This window comes from Morone saxatilis, unplaced genomic scaffold (genome assembly GCF_004916995.1).
Source record: "Morone saxatilis isolate NCDOM2014 unplaced genomic scaffold, NCSU_SB_2.0 Contig8, whole genome shotgun sequence".
NCBI classification, from domain to species: Eukaryota; Metazoa; Chordata; class Actinopteri; family Moronidae; genus Morone; species Morone saxatilis.
Genome location: NW_023340257.1, coordinates 8126299 through 8136184, shown reverse-complemented (window position 1 = coordinate 8136184; position 9886 = coordinate 8126299). Strand labels below are relative to the sequence as shown.

General features: G+C 42.9%; 1 protein-coding gene across 6 annotated transcripts in view; it reads right to left on the bottom strand.

The window, feature by feature from the left end:
• ets1 (v-ets avian erythroblastosis virus E26 oncogene homolog 1) overlaps positions 1-9886 on the bottom strand; it is a 37851-nt gene that overhangs the window by 7069 nt on the left and 20896 nt on the right. For 4 of the 6 annotated variants that reach the window (XM_035679947.1, XM_035679946.1, XM_035679948.1 and 1 more), the window contains 5 exons: positions 4550-4669; positions 3581-3781; positions 3175-3252; positions 2449-2694; positions 808-1068 (listed from right to left, as the gene is read on the bottom strand). In XM_035679947.1, the coding sequence (XP_035535840.1) occupies positions 808-1068; positions 2449-2694; positions 3175-3252; positions 3581-3781; positions 4550-4669 (906 nt within the window). The remainder of the gene's footprint in view (positions 1-807; positions 1069-2448; positions 2695-3174; positions 3253-3580; positions 3782-4549; positions 4670-9886) is intronic. The other 2 variants (XM_035679950.1, XM_035679951.1) reach the window with 1 other exon arrangement.

Below are 9886 nucleotides of genomic sequence, written 5' to 3'. Positions count from 1 at the left end.
AGAATAAGTAGAAGAAGAAGAAGGTATGAGCAAAATCTATTCTGTTTCCTGTAATGTGCATGACTCGGGCTGCCAGAGTAAAAGGTGTTATTTCTTTTTTCTTTTGGTCTAAAAGCGGTGCATTAAGGCTCCCCACGTCTAGGACTTTTGCAAAGCATCAACAAGTGTGTTATAGCTGCACAGCATTTAATTCCCTATAGAACTGATGGCAGGCACTTCTTGACAAAATCTCACCTAAAAAAAAAAAAAAGAAAAAAGAAAATACTAGTTTGTATCTATTTTTTCCTTGTATACTAACCTTTTACTTACTTTTTTAGTCTTTATGGTTACTAAAAGGAATTCTGTAGCCTAGGAGATTTTCAAGACAGATTTTTTTTCAGAATATACAAAAGTGAATGTGAACACACAGGATCTTAACACTAGAAGTCTATTGATGGCTTGCAGACACTATCAATAATCTTAATCACGAATACAATACAACTATATCGTGTTTAACCTTACATGTATGTAATATTACTATAATAAATCAATAATGTAGTTCTTTTTTTTTTACATTGTATAACTATTAAAATCAATGTGTGGATTTGTTTTAGGTGTAGCAATATCATGGCCCTGGGATTGTGCAAGCTGGCTATCTTACTGGCACACCAAAATGGAACGGGGCTAAGATTACCGTTATTGGTTCCCATGAACTTTCTTTGCTTTGACATTTTAAAAACGTCTGCTGTGAAAAAAGGTCTGCAGCCCTGTCCGAGGTAGGACTATACAAAATTATAATGTATAAACTATGACCTCAAGACTTCTTACCTGTGTATCCTGCCAGTGCTGCTGCTGGGATTACGGGTTTATCCTTGCTGAGGTCCGAGCGCTCCCTCACATAGTCTTTAAAAGTGCCCTTGGGCTTGTGGCCATGCAAGGCAGTGGGGTAGTCCTCTGAGTCGAAGCTGTCGTATGAAGGTACCCGTTGCAGGCTGCTAAATGAAGACTGGCTGCTCCACGACTGGGTCAATCGGTCACAGCTCTCAAAGCTCTCGATGCTCTCAAAGGAGTCTTGCCCACCAAGCTTACCTGTGAGGGAAGGATAGCGGGAAATGGCAAGAGAGAGAGAGAGAGAGAGAGAAAGAGAAATAAAGTTATTAAGAGCAAACCGTAAATTTTAGCATTTCACATTTTGAAAACTCTCACTTAAATAAAGCATGGATTTGCAGTATGTATGACTTTCTTACTATCCTTTTCCTCTTAAAAAAAAAAAGAAAAAAAAAGTGATCAATCAATGCATAAGAATGCTAACTGTTATTGTGAGTTTTCTGTAGCATTTGACGAAGGAGCAATATTTACGAAAGCAATATAAACAACACCTTAGCAGTAAATGTTCATTCTCACTTAGCTAAATTGTTCTGCACGGTGCCACATCTCTCCCCATTTCACACCTCATTTCCCTTTTACAACCACCATTTGGATTTGATTTTAAATGGAAGACAATCACACAAATTGCCATGCTATTTTTGACCTTGGGAAAGATAAGAGCAGTCTTTCAATGGTGAGTCATTATCAAATGACAGATAATGCAGCGCCTCGATTGATGCTGAAATCTTCCAACAGCAGAAATTGAAGCCACATGTGGATACCAGTTGTGCTACAAAATACTTTCCCACGTTGGGAGAGCACAACGCAACGCTCAGAAGCTTGGTATGTGTCATGCATGGGGATTGGACCTCATACCTTGCAGGCAAATGCTTAAAGCGCTGGGAGGAGGCTTGTGTAGCGTACATGCTATTCATTTATACAGCTGGGGATTTGTGAGAAGTAAATCCTGGCTTTATGGCTATAAATGTAAACCATGCTGCTAATTCCTCTGCAAACTATCACTGGGAGAGAAAACAAGCCTGCGCATTCAGGAAAGCAAACAGTTTCGTGAGAAAACCCCACGCTTGCTAACTGAGGATGACACCTATATCTCCTTACCCAGAAAGTTGAGTCGAGGAAAGGAGAGAAAAAAAAAATTCTTGAAGGTTACACCACTTCAACTGCTTTACATAAAGGACAGGCGGCAAGAGAACATGTTGTGGCTTTGGTTCGTGTATCACTCTGACAAAAACAATAATCTTTTTTTCCCCAACCCAGTCTAGAGTGTACGAGATGGGTTTGTTTGAACCACAAACCAACCAGAGGGCCTGCTTTTCTTCTCTTCTAATACATGAACACTGGTGTGGCATGACGAGATTCTGGTAGCTTCAGCACAATCACACGCACACAGACACCCACACAAACACTTAACATTCACATGCACTCACACATGCACGCACATGAGGACACATTTATGAAACAATCCAACAAACTGTTGATTACAACAGAAACGCAGCACATTCTTCACTGCAGTGCTTCTCCAGACTAATCCTATGCTGTGCTTAAATCTCTGCTATATTCCTCACGTCTACTGTCCCTCACCTCTGCTGAGGCGTCCCACACACATGTTGTCAGGGGATACCACCTCCTGCTTGACAGTGAAGTAGTCCCCCTGCAGCGGGTTGAGGGGCGTGTCCCGTAGAATGACAGCAGGGTATTCGCTCTCATACTTGAGCGTCAGCAATTCCTCTGAGCTGATGGGATGAAGTGTCTGGTAAGACTCTGTGATGAAGCCGGGCTCTGAGTATTCAGAAGGAGGGACACACTGAGCATGCTCAACACCGTAGCCTGGAGACACAAAGGGAAACGAAAAAGCAGAGGAGGATAGTCAGGAGCAAAGCAAGAAGATGAAGATCAATCTTAAGAGAGTGGAGTCATTATCCCTCTTGTGTTAAACTGCTGCCCAAATGCTTAGTGTGAGAATAGTCCATAACAAAGCACAGCTCTGAGTGCATAGGATAAATCTTGTACATTTGAGGCAGGTTTATTGATTATATGTGCCTAACTTTAGCTAAACAGTGATTGATTGTCATTATTTCCTATGAAATGTGGTCAATATATACCTATAGCTACATGCTTTTTACTGGGATATACAGCATATCCAAACACTACAATATTGTACAATGATAAAATATACCTTTATCTAACACTAAAGTATTTTATTCATAACACTAAACCACTCCTCTTCTACCATTTCCATTCATATTTTAGGCACATGTCTTATGGTATTACACATCACACTGATTGACTATTAGTATGAATACTTACTGACAAAGTAGTCTGAGGTATAACGTGATTCCTGGAAGTTGGAGGTCAGTCCATTGATGGGGTAATGCTTTGTATCCTCTTCATGAAAAATAGATAGAGAAGGAGCGTCAGTGACCTCGTCATTGATTTCATGTATCGTGTAACTGCATCCAGCATTATCAAAAATTAATGACCTGAGCTAAATTGTGTCTTCCTGTTTGGCTCCTGTTACTATAGCAAATGCAACACAGTGTCCTAAATTGGTGCAAGCACCCATATCACCTTGTGTGGTATGGGTTTTTCTCACATACTGTATGTGAGATAAAAAAAGTCTCTAAGCCTCCAGTCTCTGTCTTATAATGCATCTTACAATGCACACCAATGCCAATCAGAAAATCAGTATATTAACTTGTCTTCTTGGCCTTACCTTTCTGAAGCATTTCTAAATGTTCCCAAAGGATGTCACCCACAAAGTCAGGTGCTAAGTCCAGGAAGCGATCCTTCCCCATTGCACACAGGGTGGCTCCATTCATGCAGAATTTGTCAAAGTCAACATTCTTCAGACTGAACTCGTTCACTGTCCACGTTAGCCACTCAGCAACATGGTTTTCTGTCCACTGCCTGGGATCTGAAGAGCATCACGATTGTTATATTCACTGATTATATACAGTATTTATAGTTTGTCAAAGTAATTGACAAACTATTACTACTATAGTAGACATGCATTCAGACTGTATACACACAAACTGATTCAAACATTCATCTCAACCTGACATTCCAACGCAGATTGTAGTTATAGCACTTAACTGCAACACATTCTGTATTGTTTTCAGTGAGCTCTTTGGTTATGCTGCCAACTACACCAACACACCACCTCTGTGGTAAATATATCTACCCATAACAAGTCAATCAACAACAAACAGGGAGGCAGCGGTGGATGTAAACAGCAGCAGTAATGACAAGCCAAAACCATCGTTTGCACTTTGCAGATATAGTATGATTACATAGACACTATACTGAAAGTCATGCTGTTTCCAAACAGCATGAAGAGGCTCTGTGGTCAGCCTCCATTTAGGAAACTAACTCATTATTTTACTGTCTGTCTCTGTGTCTACATTCTCTGGAGGCTGCAGTCAGTCAGTCTGCTCAGACTGAAATGTATGTAATGTAAGGCTGGAATAACTGGGTGTCTCCTGGTTTTCAGCGAATACTTCTAAGAGATGCCTTCACTGAATGATCTAAAGCAGGCTATGATGTGAAGTGATCTAACGAATGCAGACGGCTGACGTGTGACACGTTGAGGTGGTTTTGAGGGCTCATGCTTTAGTGATAAGATTTCATTTCCCCAATGAAAATGTTAACAGGGACTAATAATACAAGCAGCTGACAGTCTTACCTTTGGGAATACCGAGCCGCTGCTGTTCCTTTGTGAAGCCACTGAAGGTGGCCTTCAGAGCCTGGGACATCATCTCTTTACTTCCTGGAGTTAGCAGGGGGACATCTCCACACTCCGGATCTGCAAAACACAAATTACAAAGAAACATTAATTGTAATATTATTATGAGTAATATCAATATCTATTTCATTGCAATTACCTATATGCTAATATTATATACTGCTTTAATTATTATCGACAAACCCAGCTATGACGATGCATCCTGTATTGTATTTCATGCTGATAAAGCTTACTGAATGGAAAATTGAATTGAGACAGAGAAGAGGGTGGGAAAGAGACTTGTGAATGTGGTTCAGCTAGATCATCCGCACAGCCACACAAACATGTACCCTCACACACAAACAAAATCAACACAGTTGTATCTGACCGTGATCAACAACATGGCTCAACAATTACATCCCGTCTAGACAGACTCAGAGCCAATCTATTTAAACAAGAGCTGTCACACCGTCGGATCTGAACTGCTTAAAAAGGTAAGAGGTAAGACTGCATGTCGACTATTTTTTGCTCAATAACACGTGTTGCAGTAGGCTGAAAAGCAGATAGTGGAAATAATTGCATTTTATAAACGGAATTTAGTGCATGGTGAACTCAGGAAATGTCCTAAAGCCATTTTTTTAATACAGTTTCTGGCATTACAAGCTAGGTCTTAAGGCAAATTCCACTCATCTGGCACTCTGCATCAAAATAAACACACAAGTTTATTTGCAAATACTACAAACACTAACCTCTCTCCTACCCACATATTCCGGGTGGGAGAGCAGCGCCTGGTGCCCATCAGTGACACCATGACCCCTGCAAGCCCTCCTACCATGTTGCCCCCACAGTGGACCTACTGTCACTGGACCAAGTGTGGGGTCAAACTTTCTGAGAGGTCATGGGTCGAGGGGTGAGGTGATGATGTCACCGTGGCTACTGACGGGTGGCTAGGAGAGTTGGGGGTGGGCTGTCCCGAGGGTTTCAGTCACACACTAGGCTTACTGTTCTCTGCTCACAGCCAGTGGGCACCCAGCATGGAACAGAGCTCCCTTTGATGGCTTTAAACAGTGCCTGATGACTCGCACTCATCTAATTAGATTGACCAGGCTGCAGAAGTATCGGATAAGGGGGCAAAGCAGGAGAGATGATGAGGGGAGACGGGGAAAGACCCCCAGGCCGCTAAAACTAGAATAGACTGCTAAAGACTTAACTGACCAAGATTCAACAAATGAGTTGTAAATAGACACAAAAAGGCCCTGTAGAGTTCCAATTAACTCACATGCCTTTTTTATTCAGTCTGCAAAGCACCCACACTCATTTGCACAATAAAGACAGACATAGATCATGATCTGCTGGAGTCCGCAGTATGACATAATAGTATTATCTTGTCTAATCAACCTGAGGGTATATAGTGCGTCAGGAAAAACGTCAACAGACCACAACAGGGCATCTTGAGGATTTAACAGGTTATGGTGCACAAAAAAAAAAAGCAGAGGCTTCCGTCAGGCTTTGATTTTTGCCTCTCTCTTCAGTTCACCCAAATGGTCTGTCTCAATTGCACATCATTTAAAATTGTAAAAAAAAAGACAAAGAGCTTGAAGGCAAACTAGTGATGAGGAAAACTTGTGTCACTCCTCTCACAGTACCACCATTCGTCAAACCCAGATGTTCTGGCATCTCCTCTGGCTGGTGGTTTTATCTGCCAGCAGTACACTGGGGCAACATACAGTTCACGCTTGTTTTCACCACTCGCTGACGTCTCGACCTCGTCTGGAATGCACAGCAGCTGTCCCTCCTTCGCCCATGCAACCAATGTCTGTCTGGCTGTTTGTAAAATTAGGTCTCCCAGTTTCTTTTTTCTGTCTCTTTCTTCCCCTCTATTTTCTCTCCCTAGAGAAAGAAACCTAGCAATAGACCCAAGACGGAGGACAGACAAGAGATTGTTGCCTCTTCATGTGATTCAATTAGGCCTATAATAATATATTGCTGTCTGCTACACTGGTGAACAAACACAAAGTCATTCATTCAAGTCAGAAGTAAAAGCAAGGTAGAGGAGTTGAAAATAAAACACTGTTTTACAGTCCCACATAAGACCTCAGTTAAAGTAGTGTCAGACACAGCTCACACACCAAAATAAACTGCAGTTTCACAATGAGAGAAAGACCTGAGTGTCTTTGTGTACAAGTTAACCCTGACAGCCAGGCTGTAGACTAGGCCTCTGCTGAGCTCATTTTTCTTTCAAGCGGTGATGGAAGTGTAAAAACATACATGTTGCTAAAGCCTGCAAACTGAGACGGGACTGAGGCTCAGACCGTCTACGCTTTGATGACAAGGCAAGGGGCGAAATGTGCTAGTTTATTTAAGCTGGATCGAGTGGAGTTTGTCTGCACTTTCGAACCATTTACGCCCCTCCCTCTCCATGGCTTTTATCAACCCAGCCCCAGCCTGTATTTGCCCACACAGACTTGAACCCACTTGAGCACTAAATCCTCCATCAAAGACACTCAACAACATAGTGCATGAGAACTACCATTAGGCGCTCTAAAGAGAGAAATATGTCAACCATGATTATAGAGCAAATTAAAATGTGAACTGCAAAACTGTGTGATTTCTTTTGTTTTTATTTTGAATGACTTGTTTCCCCTGTCTAAATGAGCTTGAAGTGGGATTTCTGTTTACTGTCTTGCTGCAATTCAAAGAACAACAAATGTCTTCTAAGTTTGGACTGTAACAGTTTAGATGTCATTGTAGGCATACAACAAAATTATAACACTCAGAGACCAGCAGCAATAAAAAACAAGACAAAAACCAAGATGAAAGATAAAACAGGATGAACACTATGGTGAACGGTTTCTACAAAGACAAACTGCACTTTGAACAAAACATTTGACTTTTTTCATTGCATTGCTTTTGTGAATTGAATTGCGATCTTAAAAAACGTAAAGCAGAGGACACAGCGAGGCAAACAAGAGACCTAAAAGTGCAATGATAATAGAGCAGTCTCCATGGTGAATGATCCATATGAAAGTTATCTGCGGCAGCACTAATGTACAGCGTGCATCCATTAGCAAGAGAGGCGAGCTTGGATCTAGACAATCTTTAGTAAATGATGGAGTCCTGATAGGATTTCAATGCTTGCGAGTCCCATTAGATACAGAATGGTCAGTAGGTACTGAGAGTTAGAGCATCCACAAGTCATCACTTTCCACATTAGACGGCGTGGGCCTGTCCGCAAAATGAGTCCCAGCCACTTAGCTCACAAAATGTGGGAGTGGGTGTAAATCACTAGCAACCTTATGGCATTCACGTTTCACTAAGAAGAACTATAAGAGTAAGAGTAAAAAAAAAAAGAGCGTCTGGAGTGAAAAGTATAAAATGAAACCAATTGCTCCTAATCATGTAGAAATAAATAAGTCAATCTATTCTAAGAATCACTGATGAATTGAGGCTGATGTTTAGTCTGGATGTACAGTAAAAGGTATTGATTAGCCACCCCCATCTTGCCATGGTATGAGTAATGGACAGGCTGCTGAGCGTGACGGTGATATTTTCCCCCAGGGATTCTCACTGACAGACTGTGCACCTTCACGGCCCTGCCCTTGTGACCGAGCCCCATCCCAACCTTAGACGGAGGGTCTGTTTGGCTCCTTAGGCAGTTAAACTGACACCCATATAAACACACATACACACACATGAACTAAATTAGCAGTCTTCTTCGCCTGTGCGCCAGAGCGTGGGCGTGAAATTGGGATTTTTCCAAAGTGTACGGGACTGGAACTGGCAGGGGCTGGGCAGGGCAGGACAGGGCTGGGGGAAAATAGCAGGGGAGTATCTCCGGATGGGTGAGGGGTGACTGAGTGTGGGCAGGGGGGGGGGGCGGCGGTCACCAGCCTGAATTATGAAGTCCTCCACAGACAAGAGAAACGGGGGTGGGCCACAGTGGGGAAAGAGAGAGAGAGACAGATGAATGAATGGGAGGTCTCATAAAGCTCCCTCTCTTCTCCTTGTCTCTGGAGTGACATCACAGTGGGATCTGTGCCATATCCCAGCCTCTGGCGGAGACTCAGTTCATTCATAAAGCCTGGACTGCTGCCTCCACTCAGAATGATGCAATGATACAAGCAAAGCAGGCAACCAGACCCAACAAATAAGGGACAATATGCTTTCTATCATGCGATTGAGCTATAAATAGCCCTATAGAGTTTATCCAATGAGTGGGTGTGTATTGGTGAAAGGAAAAGAGGATCGGCTGTGAAAAAAAAAAGGCTATTCAAAGCTGGGTTTTTTAAAACTCTAAATATGTTAGGGTCAAATAGTCATTTATTCATGAACATGTCAAAGCATGTGGTAAGTCATGTCTCAAAATATATGCCCTTCTGTACCTACTGAGTGTCTGGTGGGCTTTTTTTAAGTCTGAAAAAGAGTCAATTTCCTGTGGCTAAGTTGCCACTTCCTGTGGGAAGTGAGGTGAGTTGTGGGTTCAGGTATGGGTCAGAACCACCACCGTACCCTTCCTGAATATCCTTACATGCATACAGGTACATATCAGCGGGGTCATGACATGGTGTGCGGGAAAAGAGAGGCGGTCTTGGCTACTTTCCAAGAGCTTATAATCGGCTCTTTAAGGCAGACCAGTCTGCCCACATTAGACCAGAGGTGACAGTGGTATCTGAGAGGGCCCTTTGATGGAGATCCATATCTGGACCCCTGGTCTGAGAACGCAGGGTCATAAACCCGACCAACATGAAGGGGGCCCATTCAGCAGCACAGGGTGATAAAGTGGCGGCTGAGGGCTGCACTGGAGAAAGAGGAGGAGGACGGGGTGGCAGTCTGGTTTTGAGAGGGCCGCTTGTTCAGCCAGCCGCTCCGCTATTTAGATTTCCATCTCAATGCCAAGGACCAGGAATAGATGTGTAGGCCAGGCTCAAGCCAAGAAGCCAGACCAGACCTAGACCCAAGCGTGCTCAGCTCAGGACAGTGTTAACCTAAAGAGACCCAGGACCATCCCACCATCATGGACAACAATGCTGAAACACTAGTTTTATTCTTAGGTCTCCACCACTGGCTTCTGGCTGCCCTCTTAAAGCAGAAGCCTGTGGTGGTGTAAAGCAGCTGTACGGGCAGAGGCCACTACTGCTGACATCTGTCTATAGCCATGAAACTAGAGTTGTCCAGGATCATCATCACCACAGACATACCGGCTACTGAAGCAGACTGTAAGTGAGACTAATACCCCATAGCTGCCTTGCTGTCTTTCTTCCACTCCCCCCCATCTCTGAAATCATATTAGTTTATGAT